The sequence below is a fragment of the Vulpes vulpes genome, chromosome 2 (assembly GCF_048418805.1).
Source record: "Vulpes vulpes isolate BD-2025 chromosome 2, VulVul3, whole genome shotgun sequence".
NCBI lineage: Eukaryota > Metazoa > Chordata > Mammalia > Carnivora > Canidae > Vulpes > Vulpes vulpes.
Genome location: NC_132781.1, coordinates 19,468,936 through 19,496,409, shown reverse-complemented (window position 1 = coordinate 19,496,409; position 27,474 = coordinate 19,468,936). Strand labels below are relative to the sequence as shown.

Below are 27,474 nucleotides of genomic sequence, written 5' to 3'. Positions count from 1 at the left end.
TTCTTAGCTCTGCAAAGAAAAAGGCCTTGGAAACTTGCTTTTTATTGATTTTATTTCTCCAAGAGTTTTCTTACTAAGTGACTTAATCTTGCACAGTTAACTTGATGTAATCTTAAGAAAATATATGAAATACGCTTTAGAAAAAAAATTACACATGCTCTAACCAGCCATCTCATTTGGCAATCATTTTCCAGAGCGTTTGTCCTTTCGGGATGGGGGAGGTGGGGTTCTTTTTACAATGTGAATGATTAAATCTATACACAAGAGCTCCAAACTCTTCCTGACCTCTGTGCAACACCAGCTGGTGTTGGGAAACAGAGCACTGAGGCAGGCGGGGGTCTCTCTCCAAGGCTCTGGTCACCCCAGGCTATTTGGCCATCTTTCCCGGAGTGTCACCCCAGAAGATCTGGGCGGTCCATGTACATAAACTTAGCAGCTCCTCCTGTCATAACAGCAAGTGTGGAACACATTGGAAGGGCTCAGATGCATCCCACGGAGAAAGAGAGTTTTTTTTTTTTTGTCCTCATTTGCAGAGAGAGTCCCTTGAAAACACAGGATACTTCCACTCCAGGGTTCCACATTTCTAGGCGCTCATTCACTGGGCTTAGTATGATTTCTTCATCCTTGGAACACAGGGGACACTTTCCAGCCCTCAGCTCAATAATGTGAGCATCTGGATAGGTTTTCAATCCCAAAACTGTGGATTTAAAGGAACAGCTGGTCCATTGCTCGGGGGCGCGGCTCAGCAGACCCAGCTATATCCCTGAAGTGACTTCGAAAAGAAGAGGTCCGTTCTCAGCCACCCAGTCAAGCCAGTGTGAATGGGTCCATATAGGGACCCTGGCTGTTTTTCCCACAGTCTTCCTCCAGCCAGGGTTATAAACTTGCCCACTCAGCCAACAACTTTGGAAGATAAGGACTGGGTTTCTGATTGGCAGCAGCTGAGGACCTTCCGTCCTCAATCCTCCTCATACTAGTTCTCCCTGGGGTCTTGGGACAACGGAAGGCTCCCCAGAGCCTCAGATACAGAGCTGAGAAAGGAAGGGTGGTCTAGGGGTGTGGGTCATCTCCTTCCTTTGGAGCACTTGCTTCCACAGGTCACTAGCTGGTCCCAAGAGTCCTCTCCCAAAAGGCCAGGTGGTGTCTAGACCTGGAGGGGGGCTGGCTGGTGTGGGAGGAAGGTGGTAGCAGGAAGGGTGGGTGGCAGCCGAGAGACCCCAAGCAGCAGTGTGCCTGGAGCTGTTCCCCAGATTCACTTGGGTCCAGTCTGGCTGCTGTATGATGCTATGAGAGCTACGGGAAGCAGACGCCTTGGGGAAGAGACTGCTAAGACAGAGCAAAGCTGGATAGAACTTTCTGGGAAACTTCACGGCTCCCAGAGATGCCAGACTGCTTTGTGTTGAAGAGTCATTGAGAGATGTGGAGAGGCTGCTCTGGGGGGTAGGGATGGGAGAAGGTAAAGGCGGGATTGGGGTGAGGATTGGGATGAGGGGAGCTGGGTAGGGGTCTCAGTCAGTCTTTCTTTCTCCGTGGAGAATCTCACTCTGAACTTGGGGAGGCAGCAGAGTCCCCATCCTCGGGGTCCTGTCCACTGGGGGAGATAGGCTGACCCCCTTTCACGCGCTTCCACTTCATCCTTCGGTTCTGAAACCACACTTTGACCTGATGGAGGAATTAGAGGAACCCAGTCACTTCAACTGCATATATATATATATTATATATATATTTTAAGATTTTGTTTATTTATTCATGAGAGAGAGAGAGAGAGAGAGAGAGAGAGAGAGAGAGAGGCAGAGACACAGGCAGAGGGAGAAACAGGCTCCATGCAGGGAGCGTGATGTGGGATTTGATCCCAGGACTCCAGGATCATGCCCTGGGCCAAAGGCAGGTGCTAAACGACTGAGCCACCCAGGCAGTCCCTACCTCCCCATACTGATGCTCAAGACAGCAGGTTGCAGTTCCAGGGGGCCCAGCTTGAACCCCTGCGTGTGCTGCCTTGCTTCTCTAAAGGCACCGGGCATTGAGACAGAAGGGAGGACATATCAATCTGCCCAGAGGCCTGTCTTGAGTCTCCTTGTCTTTGCATCAGAAAGCCTGACAGTTTGGGGGCAGGGTCTAAAAGTCACTGGGCCTTTGGCCCCTCTCGCTTTCACATGCCCCATTCTTCCTGTGCCAACACCTCCTCCCTCTAGCTTCTAGAACCCGGGGGTCTGGGAGCAGACAATCACCAGCCTCATCCTTAGGCACATTTAAAATGCTCTTGGCAGTTTAGATAGCTCTGGTCTGTGTATTTTCTCATCTGAGCTTCAGCATTACTTGCAGGGTGGGGTCATGACCCTGTTTTACAGATGGAGACCCAGAGAGGTTAGGAGACATGTCCCAGAGGTCACAGGGCTAGGAAGTGATAGAGGCAGGATCTGAATCTTAGTTTTGTAGACTGAGTACTCTGGCAGAGTGCCGCATCAAAGCTATCAAATATTATTATTTTAAGATTTTATTTATTCATGAGAGACACAGAGAGAGGCAGAGACACAGGCAGAGGAAGAAGCAGGCTCCATGCAGGGAGCCTGATGTGAGGCTTGATCCATCGATCAATCCCAGGTCTCTAGGATCAGGCCCTGGGCTGAAGGCGGTGCTAAACCGCTGAGCCACCCGGGCTGCCCTTAAGTTTTATTTTTAAAGCACCCAACGTGGAGCTTGAATTCATGACCCCAAGATCAAGAGTCACCTGTTCCACTGACTGAGGCAGCCAGGCACCCCTATGAATCTGCCTTTTAAACGAGGGCCTAGGTGATTCCAGCATACACCCAAGTTTGAGGGTAACCAGATTAGAGGTTCCAACCCTGGCTGCATGTGAGAACCACCTAGGGGACCTTTGAAAAATTCTGATGCCCAGACTCCATCCCAGACCAATGAAAACAATCCCTCGGGGTGGAGCCCAGACATCATAGTTATTAAACTCCCCACTGCGTGATTCTCAGGTAGAGCCACAGTGGAGAACCACTGCCCTGGGCAGAGGGAGAAGACACAAGAGAAGGTTCAGGGAAGGGAAGGGACTGAGAGAGCAGAGGAAAGGAAGGATGGCCAGAAGAGGAGGCCCCCTTGGGCCGCACCTGCCGCTCGGAGAGGTCCAGGTTCACAGCGATCTCGTATCTCCGGAGCCGGGTCAGGTAGTTATGGTGGGCGAACTCGGCCTCCAGCTCCCGCAGCTGCTCCTTGGTGAAGGCGGTTCTCTCCTTGCGAGCCTTGCTGCCGCCCTCAGGCTTCCCCCGGCTCTCCTGGTTGTCTGGGGAGAAAACATCCCAAACAGGAAGATGTGAGCGGCAGACATTCCCTCTTTTTTTGTCCTTAAGAGTCAGGGCAGCCTTTTCTTGTTTCTCTCGGTTTTTAAAAGGATGTTGAGAAGGAACCCACCCTGTCCCTTGATCATTCTTTCTGGTGCTTTAACCCCTATGAACGGGGAGTCTTCTGGCTCCCAACCTCAGGTGCATCCACCCCCCCCAAACTTTTCTTATCCCCAAAGCATGAGAATCTACTCTTGGTTGTTTAATGATTTCTATGATCCAGCCCTGCTCCCCCAGTTTGATATTAATAGTGGCTATAAACATATGGGGCAAGAGATTCTAAAACAGAGGCTCTGTGTCCTCAGTGACATCACCATTACCTGAGAACTGTCAGAAATGCATAGTTTAGGGCCCCATCCCAGACCTAGGGAATCAGAAACTCTGGGGGTGGGGCCCCAGCTATGGATTTTACCAAGCCTTCAAAGGTGATTGTGACTTACAGTCAAGTTTACAAACCACTGCTCTTAAGGCCTCACTTCTCAGAGGGTGCCGAGGCCCCAGCAGCAGGGCCAGGAAGTTGGTCAGACTTGCAGGATCTTGGGCCCTACCCATGACCTGCTGAATCAGAATCACATTTTAGCCAGATCCCCAGGGGAGCTGTGTGCACATGTAAGCTGAGAAGTGCTGCCTTAAGCTTCTTTCCCCTTTTGATACCGGGAGGGGCCAAGTCTGGAAAGTTCTGCGCTTGAGTTAGACACAGCAGGGGCTCAATCATAACTGCTAACAGGGGTGCAGGGAGCAAGCACCTTACATGTATCAGCCACTTAATCCTTCCAATAACTCAGCCAGGGGAGTTCTTGTATCAGCCTCACTGTAGAGACCAGAAAACTAAACAGAGACTTTTAAAGCAAGTTGTTCAAGTTCCTCCAGTTCATCCAGCGGGTGACTGGCGGAGGCAGAAAGCAAACCCAAAGCAGTGTGACTCACATATGTTTCAAGTAAAATCCACGGTGGGTTTACAAACTGTAGAGTGCTGTGCCAATGACAGAGACTGTGCTGTTTGCTGAGCAAGAGCAAGTTGAGAGGCGGCTCTGCCTCCACTTCAGGGGTGGGGTCGGGGTGGGGAGGGACGCCGGAAGGAGACCAAGACACCCACACAATTAACAATGCGCGCCACGTGTCCGCGGAATGGCTACAGGAACCGCTTTTCCTGCAGGGCTCTAAAATTTGGAAGCCTTTCGTTTCATTGTCCTTTTACAGGCCTGGGGCCTGGTGGCTCAGAGTTAGGTGATTTACTGAGGGCGGTGTGCCCATCCTCTGTCCCCTTAAGGACCCCATCCCAGCCTGTGTGTGTGTCTCTCTCGAGGGGAGTCTCTGTTGTCTCGGGCTGGCCCCGGGATGGGGGGCGCTGGGCGGGGGCTTTTAGACGGAGTGGGGGAGGACAGGGAAGACGCTCCCACTCCCCCCAACCCACCCCTAAGCAGACTCGGGGCGGAGCGGGTGGGGAGGTGGAGACCCCTCGTCAGCCCGCGGGTTCCCTTCTCCGCAGTTGCTTCTCTTTGCTTTTCACTCAGTCCCCCTGGCTTTCAGTTTTCGGGCCCTGGGTCCCCGCGCCCCGCCGCCCGGGAGCCGGGGAGAGAGGCCGGAGCGGCGGCTCCTGGCGCGGGGAAGGGCGCACGGAAAAAACGATCGGGGCGCAGAGGCGCTGTCACCCGGGGGCTCCCCGATGCCCGGCAGCCGGGTCGGGGTCGGCCGCCCGAAGGGCGCGCGGGGCGGGGGCAGGAAGGGGGCGCCCCGTTGCCGTGCGGCTGGCTGGGAGAAGGCCGGCCCAGACCCCCGCCCCCCCAAAGCCAGAGCGGGAGCGTGGGCTGCAGGGAAGGACGCGCAGCCCCGGGCCGGGGATCCCCAGGAGTGCGCGGGCCCGGGGCGGGGGTGGGGGGGTGGGGTGGGGGTGGCCAGCCTTCCCGGAGCACATCGCGGCCGGCGGAGATCCGGTTCGTCCCCAGGGCTCAGGGTGCTTCCTGGCCGATCCCTCTCACGACCCAGGGAGGGTAAAACCAAGATGACGGGCGCCCAGGTGTGAGGCCGCGATCTCCTGCTGCGGACCTTTGAGCAAGTCACTTAACCTCTCTGGGCTTCAGTGGCCCCATCAAAAAATTGGGGAAAATAAAGCACCTGCCTCCCGGGATTATTGGGAAGACTGGACCAGCTTTTAGGTGTGGAAAATGCTTTTAAAACTTTGAAGCTCTCTTTTTTTTTTTTTTTTTTTAAACTTTGAAGCTCTTAAATAAAAAAGCATTCTTCCAATTCTTCGACTCCGGGAAATGTCATCTGAGGGACTGGGATAGATAGTAACAGCTGTGGTGTCTTGAAGGCACCTCTGTACTCAGAGGCATTTAATCCTTTCCACAAAGCACTCCTAGGAGGAGGTACCATTATTGTCCTCTTTAGCATCGTCTTGTGGATTTGTGCGATAATTTGATTAATAGAGCTCTCTTTCTCCCCCCAGGGATAAAACTTTTCTCACTTGCTACTGTACCTGGCACAGTACTTGCTAAATGTTTGCTAAATCCTACTTAGCGTTAAGAGGAGGAAGCAGCCTCAGAGAGGTCCAGGAACTTGCCTGATGTGCCCAGCAGTTCGGGATGGTGGTGATGCAGAACTGAGATCGGGACCCAGATTCATCTGGCTAGAGGTGTGGTGGTCAGTGCTGGCCTTGGGGTTCTCCATCTGCATCTGCAGGCTCAGGGCCGACCCCGCACATGGTAGCTCTGCCTGTCTCCACACCCAGGGCTCCTGGGGGCCCTGACTTGGGTTGATGCCCACACCCACATTCCCCTACTCCCAGACCTGCTTAGGTGCACACGAGTGCCTATAAAATCCCAGAAAAGAGCAGTCCCCCAAAAGTCCTGCACATTACCCACAGGATAGTTTGATCCCAATAGAGTACACCTCTGTTGGGGTGCCTCCTTCCTATTCCGGGCCTTGGTTTCCCTATGTGTAGGAGCAGGAGACTGGCTGGGTCTTCCTCCCCACCCCCCCCCCACCTGGGGGAGCTGGTGTCAGAGTCCTTTCCCAGTATGCAGCCCTGACATCCTCTTCTCTCCCTACTCTCTCTTCTGTTAAGAACTCCTGGTCTTGAACCTGAGGCCTCTCCAGTTGCAGGTATTCTTGTCTGGGCCTCTAGTTCTTCAGTCAGATCTGGGGTCTTGCTGTGTGCTCTGTCCCCAGGCCCTCCTCAGCCTTCCCTAGGTCCTCAACTCAAAGGTCAGGGCTATGCCAGAGCGTTTCTGTCTCCCTCTGATGTACAAAGCTGAGTGGTGGAATTGTGTCTGAGGAGTGCTTGGAGAATCTGGGCCCTAGCAGTCTCCAAGGACGTCTCTGACTTTGGGCAAGTGTCTGGAGTTCTCTGACCTTCAATTTCCTCCTCTGCAAAATAAGAATAGCTGCATGCACTGTGATCAGAAGGCTGCAGAGAGGTCAAATGCCATGGGTAATGTGTCTTAACCCCGAGCAGAGTGCCTGGAGCACCATACAGAGAGGTTCTCCTGGAGATGGAATTGCAGAGGTTGATTCACTGTGGAGGTTAGAGACGATGCCTGCCAAGGTACCACATCTCCAGAGCTGTGTGAAAGGGGTGTCTTTTCAATGTCTGGCCTTTTAACTGTTCTCCCTTCTCTACTACTCTGCATCTCTGCTCTGATCTGTGCGCCTGGCCACTCTTATGTCAGCCTTCCAGTGGGGGCATGATTCCAGGCACAGTAACTGGCATTGACCAGAGTCACATCTCAGCCGTCCTGGTCCTGCTTCTCTTTCAGGGGCAGGGGTGCCTCTTCCAGAACTGCCGAAGGAGGAGGCTGGTGCTCAGTGGGCTGCCCGCCCCCCCTGGGGCTCAGGAGGAGCAGCCCCGCCCTGCCTCAGCCCCTGCATGACCCTTGACCCTCGGAGCCAGAGCCAGCCAGCAGGGCTGGGATGGAACTGTCGTGCCCAGAGAAATGCAAACAGGATGTATGTGTGATTGCGGTTTCCACTGTGAGCTTTTACACCATCCAAGGTAAATTATTTCATAAATAGCTGTCAGTTTTGGCAGGCCTTCCTCAAGTTAGCAGACAGCTTTATCAGAGCTACAAGGAAGTTCAGACAGACGCTGGGGAACACGCCTTTTTGGAGGCCTGTATCCTTACTCCCTAATTGTCACAGCCGTCTTACATAAATTTCTATCCAAGACCAGATAGAAAGCCACATGCTGTACATTCAAATAACACTTCCCAGATGACAATGGATCTCTTTTCCCCAGAGATAAACGTCTTTAGGGGTTTCATATATTACAGAATCATAGAATAGTAATGCTGGAAGGGGCTTAGAACTGATCTCTGGTCACCTTTCCACTTTACAGGGGAGCCCAGAGTAGGTGAGAGAGGGCCTCAAGACAGCCCTGGACTGCAAACCCAGATTGCCATGATGGGAGGCTATTCCCACATCTTAGGCTTTTTCCTGTTGTGTCCTCTAAAGTGTACTGTAGGGTGGGTAAGGTACACATCAGCCCATTCAACAGAGGAGGAAATGAAGACCCAGAGATGAAAAGGCTTCCTGGAATTCCCTGGGACCAGTCTGGGGCTACAGCTATTATGTCACACTACCCTGGGGTTGGGGGTGAGCATAGAGGCTGTGCTCACCAGAGGGGTGTGTCCATGTGTGTGTCCAGGGCGGGGAAGTGAAGGGGATACCTGGGGGATAATGTTAGCAGGTGAGACCTTGGCAAACCCTCTGAAAACTGTGTCTGTGGGTTCCTAGATTGTCACGGTGCCAGCCTTTGGCATCTTTCTTAGTTCTGATACTTTCAACTTCAGGAGGAGTCAAAGTCCATCAAAATAGACAGGACCCAGATGGAACCAGCCCAAGACCAGTTTGGGCGTTTGCACCTAGGACCTCCCTGGCTTCCTTTCACACTGGGCCCTTTCCGTGTCTGCTAGATGCCTGAAGAGCACTGGGAGGGCTCCCAGCCTCTTTGAGGAACCCAGCAGTGGGGCTGGGGAATTCAAAGTATGTTTTCTGGGAGAGAAGTAGATTCTTCTGGAATGGAAATGGCTGGTGCTACAGTAGTCTTTGCTGAGGTCCCCTGTGGGGTGGGGCAGTGAGGCCCTGCAGTATGGAGGGAGAAGGGACTGGATGGGCAATTAAATGGGGTGTGAGGGAGCTTGGAAGAGGGGAGCAGAAAGGTGAAGGTGGAGGGAGGCAGGGAAATGAAGGTGGGGAGCCACAGCGAGCCTCTGAAATGGGCTAGGGGGAGGCATGGGCAGCTCTGGGCTTTGTTTGTGTTTATATGTTCCAGATGTAGCCCTCAGCTGTCACCAAAGGAAGTGTGGGCCGCAGGACCAGCCCCCACTGCTCACACTGTTCCTCCACCACTGTGTTCAAGGAAAACAGGGAAAACGTGAAATAGGAAAGGCTGGGGTGGGGGGTGGAGGGTGGGAGAGGAATCCTGGCCAGAGGCCAGGGAAGCCCAGCTCAGTGAACAGAAAGGTTGGGGGGGGGGGTGCACGGGGGCGGGGGGGGGGGGGAGGAGGGAGGGGGAGGGGGAGCATGGAAAGGGGCTGCCTCCCAGAGCCCGCAGGGGCCTCAAGTCCTGTCCTCAAAATGAAAGAGCTGCTCTGCCTCTGGGATCATCCCCACTTCCCTGGGCCCAGATGCCCTGACTTACTCAAAAGAAGAAAGGTGAGTCGGGTGGGACTCCTAAGCCCCTAGCCTGGCAGGGCGGCAAGCAAGGGCTAAGGCTGCCTCCCCACTGACATTCTTACAGTCCAAGGGCTCTCTGGACCCTTAGGTCTTAGATGCTGGTCAGAATGTTACTGCTTTGGTGGATACTGACTTTCTGCAAAACTTTCAGACTGTATCTGGATGGGGCCTGAGCGGGTTCAGACACAGGTTTTGTGCTGATCCCTCTGAGTCAGACAGTGGTCAAGGCCCCAGTTTTTGCCTGACAGTAAGGGGCAGGAGCCCTAAGCAGGAGGCAGGAAGAATGTGGATTTCCTGTCTCTCCGTCCACACTGGTCACTCTGGCTCCCTAAGACTTCTTCCTCACTGGGGGCTCTGGGGTTGGAATTGGAATGAGAGGGGCTCCAGTGGCCGGCCATGTGCCCTGCAAACCACACCCTGACCAGCACTGCCCTGACCCCAGACCAGTGAGCCTGCAGAGACAGGCAGGCCCAGCTGGTGGCAGGCTTCAAAGGCTCCCTCTGACCTCGGGTCACTGTCTTGCCACGTTTTGAGCACAGGCCACCTGGGATGCAGCCAGGATCAGGCAAGACTTTGAAGAGAGGAGTGCTCATGTGTGGGTTTGGGAACAATGGATTGAGGGGCTGGCTGTATCTTTACGTCTATGATCTCATCTTGTCCCATAGCAACTCCTGTGAGGTAGGCATCGTGATCTGCATTTTTCAGAGACAGGAACTCTGAAGGGGAGAACTCTCTGAGCTCACACAGCCTGGGAAGCTGTGGATCTGGGACTTGGTCCAGATCTGCCCAGTTAGTGCACTTAACAGTTGCCCCTGAACCCTGCTCCCCTCTCACCTCACTAGGCTGCAGCCCAGCAAGGAGGGTGGGCATGGATATGAGATCACCCAGCATAGTATGCAGTGTCACTCTGGTTACCCAAGTGACACTGAAGTTGTCCATTTATTTAATGATCATCTCCTTTCCTTCTTCCTCTGTCAAATAGCCCACTTCTTTAGATACATTCCTATAGTGGGCTTTCTCTGTGTGTATAAGAATGCAGGGATCTGTTTGTAGCCAGAAACAATGCTCTGTGTGGGAAAGCCCTAGTGGCTGAAGGGACCCAGAGCCAGGAAAGCTCTGAGGTCATGCACTCCTCTGAGATGCTGCTTTCACTAAAGGAGTTTTTGACTGGAGCATTGATACCACCTCTAGAACCTTGTCCTTGTCCCTAGAACTCTTGTTTATGGGCTGAATTGCCTCCCCCATTAACATGTTGAAGTCTAACCCTAGTGTCTCAGAATGTGACTGTATTGGAGATAGTATCTTCAAAGAGATGATTGAGTTAAAACGCAGCCCTGATCCAATCTGACTGGTGTCTTTATAAGAAGAGGAGATTAGGACACATAAGGAGACACTGGGGATGCCCACACACAGAGGAAAGACCAAGTGAGGACATGGCAAGAAGAGGACAAGCCAAAGAGAGAAGCCTCCAGAGAAACAAAACCTGCTGTCATCTTGATCTTTGACTTCTAGTTTCCAGAACTGTGAGGAAATAAATGTCTGCTGTTTAAGCCACCTAGTCTATGGTATTTTGTTATGGTAACCTCGGTGGATTAAGACACTCTCCTATCCCCCCCGCGGCCCCCCCGCTGCCAAATCTTCATAGCCAGTGCTCACCACTAAGGAGAAGGAGTGAGTCCAGGAGGGGTGCTTGGCAAGGCTGATGCTAGTCCACAGGAAACCTCTCTGCAAATTAGAAAAATGTGCCCTTTCCTCTAGACCGGAAAAACAGCCACGTGTCCCTATGACAGCTGGGCCCTCTGGCTGCCTGGCCATAGCAGCCCCCCTAACTGTCCTGCCATGGTGGGTCCACCTCATTGCTCAGCCACAGCAGCCATGGTGGCTCTGGTACTTGGGAGCTGACCTGAGTACCCCGTGGGGGATCATGTAGTCAGCCCAGCCTGCATATGTGACTGTTTATGTGTCTTTCTGACCCCAGCACTAGCCCTGATCTGGGCTGGTTTTATGATTGAAATCGGGCTGTCTGCACACTTTCATGAGTGAGACTATAAAAGTCCTGATGCATTTTACAGAAGTACATCACACATGGTGGGAACCCTCAGGCCAGGTAGTGGAGCCCCTCTCAGAAAGAAGGGGAGAAGATAAATGAATGAATGCCAGGCTGTAATGGAGGCTATTGATCAGACATTGAATGCGCTCCTCCGGGGGAGCTCTGGTGGCTCAGCGGTTTAGCGCCACCTTCAGCCCTGGGCGTGATCCTGGAGACCTAGGATCAAGTCCCACGTCAGGCTCCTTGCATGGAGTCTGCTGCTTCTCCCTCTGCCTGTGTCTCTGCTTCTCTCTCAATCTGTGTGTGTCTCTCATGAATAAATAAATAAAATCTTAAAAAAAAAAAAAGAATGAGCTCCTCCTAGGGTAAATGTTCCATTAAGTGTGATGGAGATTGCAGAGTGAATCAGAGACCATTCTGGCCCTCCAGACACTTCAGTTTTCAGGAGAAAGGCAGCCATATGCTGTAACTCTGGATGAAAGGCAACTGGGTTTGATGTGGAGATGGAGGCACAAATAAGGCATGATCTGTGTGTCAGGAGAGGGAGGATCCTTGGACACGCACCAAACTAGAAACAGAAGGAAATTATCCCAACCTAATAAGGGCCATATATGGGCAGCCTGGGGGGCTCAGCAGTTTAGTGCCACCTTCAGCCCAGGATCAGGCCCTGGAGACCCGGGATCGAGTCTCAAGTCATGGAGCCTGCTTCTCCCTCTGCCTCTCTCTCTCTCTCTGTGTATCTCTCATGAATAAATAAATAAAATATATTTTTTAAAATAAAGGCCATATATGAAAATCCCACAGCCAGCATCGTACTCCATGATGAAAAACTGAAAGCTTTTCCTCTAAGACCAGGAACAAGCAAAGATGCTCACTGTTGCTACTTCTATTCAACATAATACTGTAGGTCCTAGCCAGAGCAATCAGGTGAAAAAAACACAAAATAAAATAAATAAAAGGTGTCTAAATCGAAAACGAAGAAGTAAAATAATTTCTGTTTGCAAATGACATGATCTTGTACATGGAAACCCCTAAAGATTCCACAAAAAAACCTTTCGGAGCTTGTGAATGAATTCACCAAAGTTGCAGGATACAACCTCAGCACACAAAGACCAGCGTGTTTTTATCCATGAACAATGAACAATCTGAAAGGGAAATTAAGGAAACAATTTACATTGACAACGGCATCAAAAAGAAAAAAAAAAACACTTAGGAATAGTTTATCTAAGGAGGTAAAAGATTTGTACACTAAAAACTACAAAACAGGGCTCAGTGGGTTAAGCGTCTGCCTTCAGCTTGGGTCATGATCTCAGGGTCCTGGGATCGAGCCCTGTGTTAGACTCCCTGCTCAGTAGGAACTCTGCTTCTCCCTCTCCAACTGCCTCTTCCCCCACTCATGTTCTCTCTCTCTTTCTCTCTCAAATAAATAAATAAAATCTTAAAAAAAAAAAACACTACAAGACATTTTGAAAGAAATGAAAGAAGACACAAAGAAATGAAAAAATATCCTATGTTTATAGATCAAAAGACTTAATATTGTTGAAATGTCCTTACTGTTCAAAGTGATCTACAGATTCAGTGCAATTTCTATCAGAATCCCAACAGCGTTTTTTGAGAAAACAGAAAAAAATCATCCTAAAATTCATATGGAATCTCAAAGGATTCTGAGCAGCCAAAACAATCTTGAGGAAGAGAAACAAAGATGGAGGTCTCACACTTTCTGGCTTAAAACATATTACAAAGCTACAATAATCACAACAGTATGGTATTGGCATAAAGTGAGACATATAGAACGATGAAACAGAATACTTATGAAGTAAACCTTCATATATATGGTCAAATGATCTTCAACAAAGGTGTTGAAGCTACACACTGGGGAAAGGACAACCTCCAACAAATGATGTGGGGAAAACTGGATATCTACATGCAATACAATGAAGTTGGACCGTCATGTTACAGCATATAAAAAGTTAACTCAAAATAGTTTAAAGAGGCACCTAAGGGGCTTAGCTGGTTAAACATCTGACTAGATTTCAGCTCAGGCCATGATCTCAGGGTTGTGAGATCAAGCCTTGAGTTGGTCTATGAGCTGAATGTGGAGCCTGCTAATCCTGTCTCTCCCTCTGCTTCTCCTCCCAGCACACACATTCTCTCTCTAGAATAAAATAGTTTAAAGACCTAAACATAAGATCTAAAACTATAGGGCAGCCTGGGTGGATCAGCGGTTTAGCGCCGCCTTCAACCCAGGGTGTGATCCTGGAGACCCGGGATCGAGTCCCACGTCAGGCTCCCTGCGTGGAGCCTGCTTCTCCCTCTGCGTGTGTCTGTATTTCTCTCTCTCTCTCTCTCTGCCTCTCATGAATAAATAAATAAAGTCTTTAAAAAATATGTAAAACTATAAAACTCCTAGAAGAAAATGTGGGGAAAAAAATCTTCATGATAGGGATGCCTCGGTGGTTCAGCGGTTGAGCATCTGCCTTCAGCTCAGGATGTGATCCTGGGTCCAGGGGTTGAGTCCCACATCAGGCTCCCTGTGGGGAGCCTGCTTCTCTCTCTGCCTATGTCTTTGCCTCTTTCTGTGTCTCTCATGAATAAATAAAATCTTAAAAATAAAAAAAAAGCTTCATGACATTAGGTTTAGCAATGATTTCATGAATATAACACTAGAAGCACAGGCAACAAAAGCAAAAACAGAGAAATGGGGCTACATCAAACTTAAAGACATCTATGCAGCAAAGGGACCAATTAGCAGAATGCAAAGGCAACCCACAAAGTGGGAGAAAATATTTGCAAACTACACACTAATAAGGGATTAATATCTAGAATATATAAGAACTCCTACAAGTTAACAACAAAAGTCAAACAATCCAACTAAAAAGTGGGCAAGGACTTGAATAGACATTTCTCCAAAGAAGATCTACAACTGGCCAACAAGCATATGCAAAGATGCTCAACATCACCAAGCATTAGGGAAATGCAAATCAAAACATGATATCATTTCATATCTGTTCTGAAGGGTAGCATCAAAGAACCCTCCCCCCCCAAAAAAAAACCACCAGAAAAGAACACGAATTGGTGAGGGTGTAGAGGAACTTCATATTAAAAGGCAAAATAAGATGGGTTGCCTTTGACCTAAAGCTACTTTGTGTTCTGTTTAGATTTATTCCTCATCCGATATAATGATACGGTCACATATTAACCCTGTTCCCCTGGTCACCACCCCTGTGAAGCTTGAGGAAGACTGGCAACCTAACCTAAAAGTCTAACTTTTAGAAACAGAAAGTAGAACACTATTTGTCAGGCCTGGGCAGAGGAAAAAATGTGAGTTATTTTCCAATGGGTAGGGTTTCGGTTTTATAAGATGAAAAAGATCTAGAGACTTGTTCTGGGACAATGTGCATATCATTAACAGTACTGTACAGTCCACTTAGAAGTGATCATGATTTGAGGCACCCAGCTGGCTCAGTCGGAGGAGCATGTGACTCTTGATCTCGGGGTCATGAGTTCAAGCCCCGTGTGGGGTATAGAGATTACTTAAATAAATAAAACTTAAAAAAATATATTTTATTTATTTATTTATTTGAGAGAGAGAGCACAGAGGGAGATGAGAGGAAGAAGCAGACTCCCCGTTGAGCAGCGAGCCAGATGCGGGGCTCAGTTCTAGGACCCTGAGATCATGACCTGAGCCGAAGGCAGAAGCTTAACTGTCTGAGCCACCCAGGCACCTCTAAATAAAACTTTTTAAAAGTATTTTTTAAAACCCGATCATGATGGTAAATTTTGTTGTGTCTTTTTTATCATAATTTTTATTTATTTATTTACTTTTCTCAAAGATTTTAAGTAATCACTACACCCAATGTGGGGCTCAAACTCAACCCCTAGATCAAGAGTGCCATGCTCCACCGACTGAGCCAGCGAGATGCCGATGCCCCTGGTCATAATTTTAAAAAAAGGAGATTTCAAATATAAGATTCCTCAGGATAAGAAATCTCAGAACAAAAAAAAAAAAGAAATCTCAGAAGAGCTCCTTTATGACATTAGGAGATATTTATTTAGAAGATCAGCACAGGTTCTAGTGGCTACTGAGACTTGAAACTTCCTCATTACAGCTTTCACTGACATGATGCTACGTACACGTAGAGCCATTAATTTTAAAAAAGAGAGGAGAGATTCTTGGAGGGGGTGGCTTGTGAAAATAAGGACTTCAATAGGCAGGAGAGTGGTGGGAGGGAAGGAAGCCTGAAGCAAGGGAAAGTGCTTTGGCAAATGGGGTTGGGTGGAGAAAAAGGGTGTGTGTTTGCAAAAGGCAAGCCGAACTGGTGTGGCGGGGCAGGGGTGGAGGTGGGAAGGGTGGCCTGCAGGCGAACAGGTGGGAGAAAGGGGCTGATCTGTGGAGGGTTTATAAACCTCAGGAGAAACTGGGGGTGCGTGTGGTTGCACAAGGGCAGGTGGGGATCATGTTTTGCAGGGGAGAAATCAGTGAAGGCTCAGCTCTGGGGGGCACGTGTGTTGGAGGCGAAAGAGACAGGACAAAGCGAGTCTGAGGAAGGGAAAACGTGAGAGCACCAGCGAGCAGGGCTGAGCCCCAGCACGGGGGGCTTTCCCAGGGGGGCGATCGGATTCACCTACAGCCAGGCAGATCACGCGCGACCTTCCCTTGAACCCCACCAGGAAATCACCGCGAAATCTCTTATTCCCATAAATTAAAGACAACCACGGTAGCAAGACAGATCGACAGGTTGGGGGCAAACAGCAGTGGCCTCGCAGCTGTCCCAGCCAGCAGGGGTCTTTAACACCCATGGGCCCCGGGGCTGGGAGTGTTTGCGGTAAGATAACATCACACTGGTCTCCTAAATCAGCTCTGTGCCGTGGACCAACAGAAGGTCTCTGAGCGGGAGCCAGGGACCCCCACTTTCCTATTCATTTATTTGAGCAAATCAGCTCCACTTCTAGTGGGAATGACAGGGGAGCTGCTGGGGCTGGCAGAAGGAGAGGGGGGAAGAGAGAACTTTCCTCTCTGAAACAAACTTCTAGTAACTTTCTGTTACTGGAGCCTCCTCGGCCAACCACGATGGGACCCTTTTGCCAGGCACATCTCACCCTCCAACCTCTCCAGAAGATCTCTGGGCTCCAAGTTCCTACCTGATGACAAATAACTGGATTTTTGGGACCAATGATAACTGCAAGAAGTTATACTCCAGATTCAGGAATTCCTGAGTCAATGGATTTGAAATACTCAGTTCCACCGACCACTCCCCTTCCCCTGGTTGGTTCTGGAAATATCAGTCTAGTAACATTCACAGTTGCCATTTATTGAGCTCATATGCCAGGCACAGTGCTAATTTCATGGATCACTGCGTTTAATCTTCACAGTGACTCTGTATGGAAGGTGCTTTTGTTATGATCCCATTTTGCAACTGGGAAAATGAAGGCTCCAGGAAATTGAGAAGTTTTCTTTTTTTTTTTTTTTAAGAAGTTTTCTAAAGTTACCCAGCCCACAGTCATGATGCCGACATGCCAACCTGTTGGCCTGCCCGCGAAGAACTATGAAAAACACCTTTCTGATCGATGGCTGGTTAACATTCAGAGTCAGCTGAGCAAGGGCCCAGGTGAGAAATGGGACACACTCACGCTGGGTGCAAAATGCAAGTGGTGTCAAAACCCTCAGTCACCAAGAGAAGTAACATTTTAACACATTGCTTTAAAAAAATCAAAATTGATGCCAAAAATTCTGTGATGAACAAGATAGCAAAATGTTACATAGAGAATCTAAGCGTGACTCAACTGATGGAGTGGGTTGGGTTTTTTTTTTTTTTTTCCCCCATGGGTTTGTTTCTTGTGAGCTGGACTCCAGATTCCTAGAGTTGGTTGTGGGCCTTCTCTACTTTTCTCTTTCTTCCAGCTCTTACCCAGCTCATCTTTCCTGCCTCCTCCCCCTCCAGTTAAATTACAAGGGAAGACTCAAGCATCTAGCTCGGACACAGAGATTCCCATGCTAGATGGGGAGTAGGTCTGGAATCCCAGAGAATGAATGAAACTCAGCTTGCCCTGCCCTGCCTGTCTGCTGCCATTACTGCTTCTTGAGGAGGCCCGGGACGGGGGTGGAGCCCAGGGCTGCTCCTGGATAAGAATCCCCCACACCCCCTACACCCCCACCCCCCCACCCCCACTGGTGGCTGACCCTATGAAGAGTTGCAGGACATTCAGTGCAGGGTGTTCCTGTGCTCTTGGGATGGCAGCTGCTTGGCACTGGGGCTCACTCCCTAATGCAGCGCCACAGGCCACTGACCCAAAGGAAAGATGGCACATGTGGGTCTTGCTGGAACAGAATGATTTTGCCTAAGCCCAGCCCTTTGCCTGTGCCTTCTAGTGCCTTGGCTCCCAGTTCCCTGGGAAGTGGCTGGATGCTGCGGAAGGGGATTTGGGCAGAGGTGGAGGAGCAAGGGGGGCAGGCGCCACAGTGGGGAGAGATCTTCAATTAGGCGCAGAGCCAAGTCACTGAGAGCAAGGAGAAGCAGAAAGTGCCCCATCTCCCCACGTCTCCAGCCAAGGCTAGGAATACTTGAGGATTTCACCAGCTGGGGACTTAAAGGGTCCTCCTATCAGGCAGCCAAGAAGGCTGTGGCCATCCACTGTAAGCATCTTTAAGCATGGAGACCAAACATTTCAAAATGAGGATTATGCTTGAAATCTGCTGAAAGGTGGGGGATTTGGGATCTGACGTCCAGGGTTTGAGCTCCATTCCAAGATTAACCAACTGTCCTGATTTGCTCCAGGGCTGAGGGGTTTCCTGGGACACTGGACTTTCAGTGCTAAACTCAGAAAAGTCCTGGGCAAATCCCGATGAGCAGGACACTACCTCGACCTCAAAAGGTCCTCCTCAAAAGTCTCTGCCTCTCCTTTTCCATGCATATAGGACAGAGATACTGGTAAGACCTGCGGTATTTACTTTGCACACCGGTGGGACGTAAAAAAGCTAATGTGTGTTTCCTGCAGCACTGTGAACCTCCCAGATGGTAGTACATCCACTGCCACACAGGCATCCGCAGGCCTCACAGCCTGAGCCCCCTGGGAGAGAGGCCTCCATATACATCTCACCGCCCTCCCCCCTCCACGGGGCGGGGGAGGGGGGGCTTGGCCAGTGCTTGGCAAAAAGAAGATGCTCAGGAAATCTGTGCTACGTTGAAAAGCAAATCACAGAGTGTTCTCATTGGTTGCTTGGCACTCTCATTTCCTGCCTGCCTCTGGTTAGCCCTGTGAGAAAAGTCTTCTCTAGGTGCAGACAGACAGACAGGCTACTCTGGAGGTAGCTGTCAGGAGGACACAGTGGGCCAAGGGGACAGCAGGAATGGACACTGCCTTGTTCTGGGCAAGGAGGGGACAAGGAATCAGACAGAAGGTGAATAGGTAGAGAGAAGAAGTCATGGGGAGATGAGGAAATGAGAAGTCACCACCACAGGGAGGAGATGGACATAGCTAGGATCTTTTCTTTTTTTTTTAAGATTTTATTTATGTATTTATTTATTTATTTATTTATTTATTTATGAGAGACACATTGAGAGAGAGAGAGAGAGAGTCAGAGACACAGGCAGAGAGAGAAGCAGGCTCCATGCAGGGAACCTGACATGGGACTCTATCCGGGGTCTCCAGGATCAGGCCCTAGGCTAAAGGCAGCGCTAAACCGCTGAGCCACCCGGGCTGCCCCATAGCTAGGATCTTAATGAGCAGGCCTGCTCCATCCTCTTGGGCTCCAACACGGAGTGGGGCTCCACCTGCTTTCTGAGGTGCAGTGCTAGTCCTTGGCTGCCAGCCTCCCTGACTTTGCCAAGGCTGGTGATCCCTCAGGAGGACCCCTCGGGGGATGCCTTCCCTGGGGGTCGCCCAGACTTTAGCACACTGAGCTGCCCTCTTGGCCCAGAAATGGGCACAGTGATACTCGTGGGCAATCTGTCCCAAATCTCCACACTCCATCTCTTCCTCACCCCTTGCCTCTCCCATCCCAGCCCTAGGCCTGCTTCTCAGCCTCTAGGCTCCTGGAGACAGAGGGTCCCAGCCTTGGTCCTAGTGCTCCAAGCTCCCATCTCAGCTCACTCTCCTGTGAGCAAACCCTTTGGCTCTGGGACCATTTGCAGCCTGCCAGGGCAGGGTGGGGAGAAGCATGACCCAGAGGCTGCCCAGATTCAGGAAAGCTCCTCTCTAGTCCGTGCCGGCCTGCACTGAGGCTCCATCACACATGTCCTCTCAATCTCTGTGGATCTTATTTCATTCACTTGCTGGCATAACCTGTCTGGGGTCCGGGAGTTCTGGGAGGCACAGATACAACCAGAGAATCCTAGAACTCTGAATAGAAGAAACCCCAAAGGTAGCTTCTGCCTTTGCGTAGATTAGATCATGTTTGCAATTCAGGGTTAGGGCAGCTAGGCTCAGAGAGGGCAAGCAACCTAACCAAGGAGCTCAGCTGCTCCTCAGCCACATACCTGAACTCTCCTTTTTCCGTCTGGATGACTTCTTCTCCATCTCACTGGCAGTGCTCCCGAGGACCTCGTAGTCCTCGCCCGGGCCTCCCGTGGTGTCCACCAGGCCTGGGCTGCTGGCCCCCATGCCCCTGGAGCCCCCAGCTGGGCCCGGGTTGAGCCTGCGCCGGGCCTCTGAGACAGGGAAGTTCCAGTCGGGGGGCTGTGGGAAAGCGGGGTGCTGCTCAGTGAAGATGCGCTCCTCCCGGGGAAGGCTGTGTGGGGTGGCTGCCAGGCAGGAGGCCGAGAAGTCGGGGTATGCTGCTGTCGCTGTCGCCGGGAAGTCTGGTTTCTGGTGGAAGGAGAACGGTGTTGGCGGGTAATGGGGCAGCCCTGAGGCCCCACTGCCTTCAGAGTGGGGGTTTCGAAGGCAGCCCCAGCCTGGGGCTGGGGGGTGGGGGCTCCTCATGCAGCTGCTGGCCACAGGATCCATCTGCCGTCTGCCGCTGAGCCTCCGTCTTTTCAAAGTTTTGATTCTTACACTTTTTATATTCAAAATTTTAAAAATGAAAAAAAAAAAAGATAAATAAGAGGGGAAGATGTTCAGTAGAAAATTCACCCCAGGAACCAAAACAAAAACCAAAACTAAAGTCTCTCCTTGGAGTATGCACACATGTGGCCAGCTACACGTATGTGTGTGCGCACACCTATGTCAGACTTCACTCCTGGCTTCCTGCCCCCCCGACACACGAGCCTGCCTATTGGGGTCCCCTGTACATGTATTTGTCTCCGATGACACTAAACATTTTCACTGTCGTAGCCCAGATGCACCAGCTGATGAGTGCTTGCCCTGGAGCCCGCAGCAAATGCCTGCAGAGGGCTGGACTGGGGCTGTGAGACACACTTTTAAATCCTGTGGTGGGGAGAGAGTGACAAATTTCTGAAGTGAAACGTGAGAGAGGAGAGGGAGGGGTTAACCAGCACACACACGATCCCCTCCAACCAAAACCCGAGCAGGCAACTATTAATCATCAGAAACCTTATATGCACATCTAATGGGATTTGCAGATGGAGACTTTTAAAGAAACATTGTCTGTATTTCTTTTTTTAATTTTAAGGAGAGAGAGAGAGTGCAGCACACACACACGCACACCACTTCTTTAATGGGCCTCCTGTACACTATGAAGTTATTTTATTGCACTGTTAACAAAATTCCCCAAGTCTTGGATTTGGAAAAAGCCTTAAGTCAGATCCAGAATCCATCAAGTGCCAAATTCCAGGGAGTGAAGCGGGGAATAAGTGCAAGAGACAAGTTTGCTGATTGCATTTGATTTAAAGGCCCTTCTACTGCTGCTTGCAAAAAGGAAGGTGGATTAAAAGAAATCTTTTTTTGCAAGTCTCAGCGGCCCACTAGGGTCTGCAGCATAAAGAAAGACACACTCCAGAAAAAAATTATTTCTCTCTGCCCAAAGTGACATTCTCACTTTCTCAGTAACTTAAAAAAACAATCAGATTCTTCCTTCCGTTCTTTAACCCCGACTTACATGCCAATTAGCCACACTCTTCTCTAGGGGGCTTTCAGGTCATTTTTCTCCACGGCAAAGGGAAGGCTCTTAGAGAAAGCTCTTGAAGTTTCCCTAGGCCCTCTAACTTTTACCCACACCTGCTTCCCCTACCCCAGCCCCAGAGGCCACGGCTTCTGTGGAATCTGGGGCATGGAAACAAGAATCAGAGATTCTCATTCCTGGAGGAGTTCTCTTTGGCAAACTATCGTGTGGCCTTCCTGGCCGGTGCCTGTCACAAGAGGGCCAACTGCCATTTCAATCGGTCAATCCGTCCATCTACTTGATCCCCGTGCCCTGCTGGTCTCTCAGGAGGGTTAATATAATTTCTGGGAGGATGACATTCCAAGCACACAGGCCAGAGGTCCCCTCCCACTGAATATTTCCACGGCCCACAGCAGCAGGATCAGAGCCGACATGCGCATGGACATAACCGTGTGCTGGCTGGTTCCAAAGACGCCAGGAGGGCCCATGGGCCTCCGCCCGGCAGCCTGGAGGCCGCACACACTTCATGGAATTGGCAAAGAGTTTCTGGAATGGGCAGGGTATCGTAGGCCAGGAGAGGAGATGGGATCACTGCCACCAACCAGACTCATCTCTCTGCTTTGCCTGGGACTTAGCTATTGCACACACATTTCTCCTCCGAAATGACTTTCCTATTATGGGTAAATTAAGAATTACGTTCTATGTTTCACAAATGAAAAATGAGGCTTAGCTCAGAATGACACAGCTCCGAAAGGGCAGAACCAGGAGCTGCCCTCGGGCATCCCGTCTATGGCAGCTTGACACAGAGGAAGGAGCACGGATTGTGGGGTTCGACAGGTGCGAGTTCAGATCCTCGGCCTGCCACTTCCCAGCTGCGTGTCCTGAGACAAGTCACGGCATCTCTTTGAGCTTCTGTTGCCTCCTCTGGGACGATCGTCCTTGCTGACCTTCACCCAGTGACCTCAGCACCTCACACATATCCTCCCGAGGGATCCCCACAAAAGCACTGTGAGGCAGGTGCTTTTCTCATCAGCCCCACGTTTCAAAAGAGGACTCAGAAGCACAGACAGGCTGTGTGACCTACCCGGGGACACACAGCCGGGAGGTGGAGGTCCCAGGCTTCAAACCCCGGGCAGCCCAGCCCTGCTGCATCAGAACTCTCACCCCACAAACATCTGAGAATCTCAGTGAGTCATTTCTGGGAAGTGGAGCTCTGAGTAGGTAATAGATAAACACCTCCCCTCCTTGCCTATCTCAGTCTCCCTAACTGGAGGATTCCAAAAAGAAGCCTACGGAGGGAGGAGCGCTGAGGAAATTCTACAGCACAGCCTTCCTTGTGCGGTCCCTAGAGGGGCTCCAGGCTGTGGGGGCTCTAGAAGGACCCACAGGAGGCTGGGAGGAAGCCCTGGCCTGTCAGCTTCCCCAGGCAAACCTTCCCGGGGGCCTGGCCCCGGCGGCTGTAACCGGACTCCTGCTCCGGCCTCCGCAGCTGGCCCTGGGGAGGCCCAGCGCGGGGAGGCCCAGGGCGGTCCCTGGCCCCTGGAAGGGGCGGGCCGAGGGGTCAGGGGGGCAGCGGGAGGCGCGGCGGGGGTGCGGTGCGCTCCTCGGGCCGGCACCCCCTGCACCCCCTGCACCCCCCTGCACCCCGGCGCCCGCGCAGCTGCCCGCGTCTGTCAGCCGCCCTGCGGGGCGCGGCCGGGGGCCCGCTGGCCTCTACATCTTCCTGACAGGCCCCTCTTCGGAGGCCAGGAAAAAACAACAGTCCCTCCCCTCGCGGCAGCCCATTTGTTAGATGAAGGCCGGGCACCGGCACCTTTAACCTCCTCAAAGTCAGCATTTCCCCCTCCCGGCCCCGCGGGCCCCCAGACAGAGATGGATGGAGGCGGCTGTTTGTGGAAGAAAGCCCCGTGGCTGCGCCGCCAAGGGGAGCAGGGCTTGCAGGAAGGGAGGGGACCCCGCTTCTGGTTGTTGTTGGGGTGGCAGGAGGAGGAAGAGGAAGAGCGTGCGTCAGGAGGATGGTCGGCGGGCCACACCTGAGCCATCCCAAGGAACTTTCGGAATTTCCCCCATTGTGCGCGACAGGCAGGCGCGTCCTTGGCGCCACAGACCTGCTTCCGTGCGTGCTGCTTGGCCACCCCACCCACCTGGGCCTGGAGCTGCAGGGCCACCGAGGGGAGCTTGGGGCCTGGGGGCAGAAGACTGGGCACAAGATGGGGGGGTCTCAGGCAAGTCACATCCCTCTTCTGAGCCTCAGTTTCCTCACCGGCAAGAGGGAGATGACAGTTTCAGCCTCTTGTGGCTGTTGGGGGATAAATGAACTGATGCCTGTGACAAGACTTGGCTGACAGTCACGGGTGGTGCACGTGAGGATCATTATGCTTTGTCTTTCCTTACTTGGCTGGAACACTGGGCAGGTCACACCTCCTTGGAGGATGAAGATGGTCCAGCCTAGCCCCTCAATACCATTTTCTTTCTTCTTTCCTCCTCCTCCTCCTTCTCCCCTCCTCCTCCAACTCCCCCACTACTTCTTCGTCTTCGTATTCGTCTTTGTCTTCGTCTTCGTCTTCTTCTTCTTCTCCTTTTAAAGATTTATTTTAGGGCAGCCCTAGTGGTGCAGTGGTTTAGCACCACCTGCAGCCCCGGGGGTGTGATCCTGGAGACCCTGGATGAGTCCCACATTGGGCTCCCTGCATGGAGCCTGCTTCTCCCTCTGCCCGTGTCTCTGCCTCTGTGTGTGTGTGTGTGTGTGTGTGTCTCTATGAATGAATAAATAAAATCTTTAAAAAAAATAAAAATAAATAAAGATTTATTTTATTTATTTTGAGAGAGAGAGAAAGAGAACAAGAGGAGGGGCAGAGGAAGAAGGAGAGAAAGCCTAAGCAGACTCCCCACTGAGTGTGGAGCCCAACAATGGGTTCAATCCCAGGACCTTGAGAATATGACCTGAACCAGAACCAAGAGTCAGATGTTCAACTGACTGGGCCACCCAGGAGCCCCTCAGTACCTTGTTCTATGGCAACACAACAGAGGATCATGAACTTGGGCTTGGGATCCAGGAGAGTATGGGTTCAAATCCCAACTCAGCCATGAATAAACGGAATGGCTTTGAGCAACTCACTTTATCTTGAGCCTCATCTGTAAAGTGGGAATAAACTTTTCCACTTCTTTCTCCATTAAGTTACTGAGAGAAATGTTTGAGGTGATCTAGGAAAGTTCTCGCCATATACTGGTTTACGGTGCTTAGTGTTAGTATCTGGATGATGATGATGATGATGATGATGGTGATGATGGTGATGATCCTGTGATTGATGTCTTAAAGACAACTGGAAAAGGCCTTGAGAAATATTTATTTGCCACCCTGGGGGACAAGATGAAGCCATTAGCATTTACTCACATAGTAGAATATGTGGATACCCAAGATGCCTATTCCTAAGCAAGACCTCAAGGGATGGGACAGGAAACTGACAAGTTTTGAATGTGGCAGAAATCATTCTGACTAAAGATGTTTGCTCCTGGGCCTGAGATATATCTGGAATGTATATGCCCTTTGCTTCTCAGAAGGTTTTTTGGTTTTTAAGATTTTAGTTATTTTATTTGAGAGAGAGAGAGAACAGGAGTGGGGGGGGAGGGGCAGAGGGAGGGAGAGAGAGAGAGAAAGAGAGAAAAAAAAAGTCATGCAGACTCCCCATTGAGTGCAGAGCCAACCTTGATATCATGACCTGAGCCAAAATCAAGAGTTGGATGCTTACTGACTGAGCCACCCAGGCACCCCCACTTCTCAGAAGATTTGAGGCAGCAGGGTTACTATCACCCTATGGGACTTTTGTGAGGTTCAAATAACAGGATGGTTGGGAGAGAAGTGAATAAACCAGAGTATAGTTCTCATGACTGTCACAGATGCCCCTGTGAAGCCTGCAAGGTGAGACCAAGACATTCCACCCTAGGGAACCAACAATGAGGTCTTTCCCTACGTCCCAGAAAATGCTGAGTTTAATAGGCTAGGTACCTCAGATGAAAGTTTTCTCTTGTGTGCATATCTTTTCAACTTTTGGTGCTGACCATCACTTGTCTGCTACCAAGATTATGGGCATATGACTGGAAAACACAATAGTACACACAGTGGCCTGCCTCTGGGCCCTCCTTTTGAAGGTGAGGTGACCTCAGTTTCCCTAGCTGAAAAGTGGAAGCTCACCGAATAGATGATGTACAGACATACAGAAGGTACTCAGGAAACAGCATTTTCTGGGCTTCTGGGCTTCTGGGCCTGAAGGATTTAGGGGCCTGTTGACTCGCACAGGTGCAGGATGGTGCCCCTGGCAGAGAGGGGACGGGGGAACTTGTGTCACTTAGGAGTGGAGGCAGCTTTATCAAAATAACAAAAGATGAAATGCACAGAGTCTATCATTCTCTCCAAGAACAGGAGTCAGAGGTGGCAGTCCAGGCTGGGATGGCCATTCTTCAGAGTTATCAGGGGCACACGCACTGTCACTCTTTCTACCTCATGCCCCAGAGGGCCTCCTCACCCACCTGGCAGTTCGTGCTCAACTGTCATGTTGGCATTTAAAGTGGTGGAAAGGAGGAAGGACAAATGAGAGTTCATCTCTCTGCCCCACTCAGAGAGGTTTTCTGGAAATCCTGGTCAACAGTTGCTCTTTAGCCTCATTGGCTGGCGCTTGTCACTTGGCTACCTATAGTTTCAAGGGAGGCTGGCTCCCCCAACCCTTGTCTCTCCTTCCCCGGCGGAGCCCCTCCTTCCTCAGAGAAAGGTGTGAAGGTGGAGCAGCTAAGATAAAATACAGGGTGCCCAGTGAAGTATGTTCCATGCAATGTTTGGGACATGCATACGCTAAAAATTATTTGTTGATTATCTAAAATTCAAATTTAACAGGGCGCCCCCTTTCCGCCCCACCCAAATCTGACAATCCCAATCTTTTTACATTTTATCTTTTTTTTTTTTTTTTTTAAGATTTTGTTTATTTATTCATGAGAGACACAGAGACAGAGGCAGAGGCACAGGCAGAGGGAGAAGCAGGCTCCATGCAGGGAGCCCGACGTGGGACTTGATCCTGGGTCCCCGGGATCACACCCTGGGCCAAAGGCAGCGCCAAACCACTGCACCACCCGGACTACCCTGGCAACCTCAATCTAAGGCAAAACTCATCTTTGGGCCGGAGAGGGCTCTGGCCTTACCTTCTAAGCCAAGATGTTTGCATTTTGACAGAAGGCTCTCTGGAAGGATTCCATCAGGGAGCGTGCCGGGGGAGGTACTGCAGGCAGGCAGTAGGTCTCTGCCTTTGGCTGGGCCCCTCTGACTTCTGGAGGAGCCTAGGGTCCCCCAGGATGGTCTCCTTGGAGGCCTTTCCGGTGAGACAAAGCAGAAAGGAGGAGGGAGGGCATCCAGGTGGAGGGAGTGAGGACAAAGGTGAGTGCCCCTGGGCAGGAAGTGCTGAAAGAGAGAAGGAGGGAGGCCTCAGTGCTGGGCTGGGCGCCAGCCCTGGAGACTCCAGAGCCGCCCACTTCCCGGGGTGCACTTTTCCAGCCCTTGCCTATGAGGCAGCAGTGCCATTATTTTTTTGGTGGGGGGGACCAGCTAACCAGATAGGACAGCAAACTGGGGATTTATGTGGTGTGGGAAGAGCTCGGATTTCCCTCACTGTTTATCCAGCAGTATTTTTTAAAACAGAAATCAGCACGCCGGTAACCACAGCTGTGAGTTACTGGCTCTGGCTGAGAGGGCTGGGGGGGGGGGCGGGGGGGGGGCTCCTTCATAGTGCTTTGCTCTGCATGGACCTGGAAGTTGCTGAAGGCATGTGCCTTTCCCCAGCCAGGGGCTAGGTGGGAAGGTGGCGTAGGGCAGGTCCCTGATGGCTCCCCCTGCCCTGGGATGAAGGCCAGCATCCCTGGGGCAGCTGGGATGGGTGAGGCCTAAAGCCTCACAGATCTGTACAGTTCTAGAGGTCACGAACCCACTTGGAGCCAGGCAGGCAGCCATAAGCTAGGGGGAAGGGGGAGGGGTGCAGTGAGAGATGGAGGGGTCTCAAGAGCTACTTGGTACTGTCCGTTTTGCCTTGCAAGAATGTAGGCCTATTTTTGCCATTAAAAAAAAAAGCCGTGATTCTAGACTTTTACAAGTAATCTCTCAATTTTTAAATGTTGCTAATGAATTTAAAACCCTACTGGTCAATTAAGAAAGGCCTTTGGGCACAATTTAGTTCTCGAACTGCCAAATGTCTGGCCTTCTCCAAGTCTGCCTGCTTCCCATTTTACAGATGATAAAGCTGAGGTCCAGAGAGGCCTAGGGGCTCCCCCAAGGCTGTACTGCTTGCCCCGGGGGTAAACCACAGGGCCAGGAAACCTGCCCAGTGCTCTTCGCTCAAGCTAGCAGTCTTGCTGGCCGAGCCCAC

At 51.1% G+C, this 27,474-nt stretch overlaps 1 protein-coding gene across 2 annotated transcripts; it reads right to left on the bottom strand.

Moving 5' to 3' along the window:
- Positions 1-34: 34 nt before the first annotated feature.
- MEOX1 (mesenchyme homeobox 1) lies at positions 35-26,502 on the bottom strand. Of its 2 annotated transcripts, XM_025986899.2 has the most exons (4): positions 26,261-26,502; positions 19,548-20,065; positions 3,114-3,286; positions 35-1,662 (listed from the first exon to the last, which is right to left on the bottom strand). In XM_025986899.2, the coding sequence occupies exons 1-4, from the start codon at positions 26,281-26,283 to the stop codon at positions 1,540-1,542; spliced, it is 837 nt and encodes a 278-aa protein (XP_025842684.1). In that variant the 5' UTR covers positions 26,284-26,502; the 3' UTR covers positions 35-1,539. The 2 variants fall into 2 exon arrangements, with proteins under 2 accessions (XP_025842684.1, XP_025842685.1); XM_025986900.2 differs by lacking the exon at positions 26,261-26,502 and having other exon boundaries at positions 19,548-20,457.
- Positions 26,503-27,474: the final 972 nt, after the last annotated feature.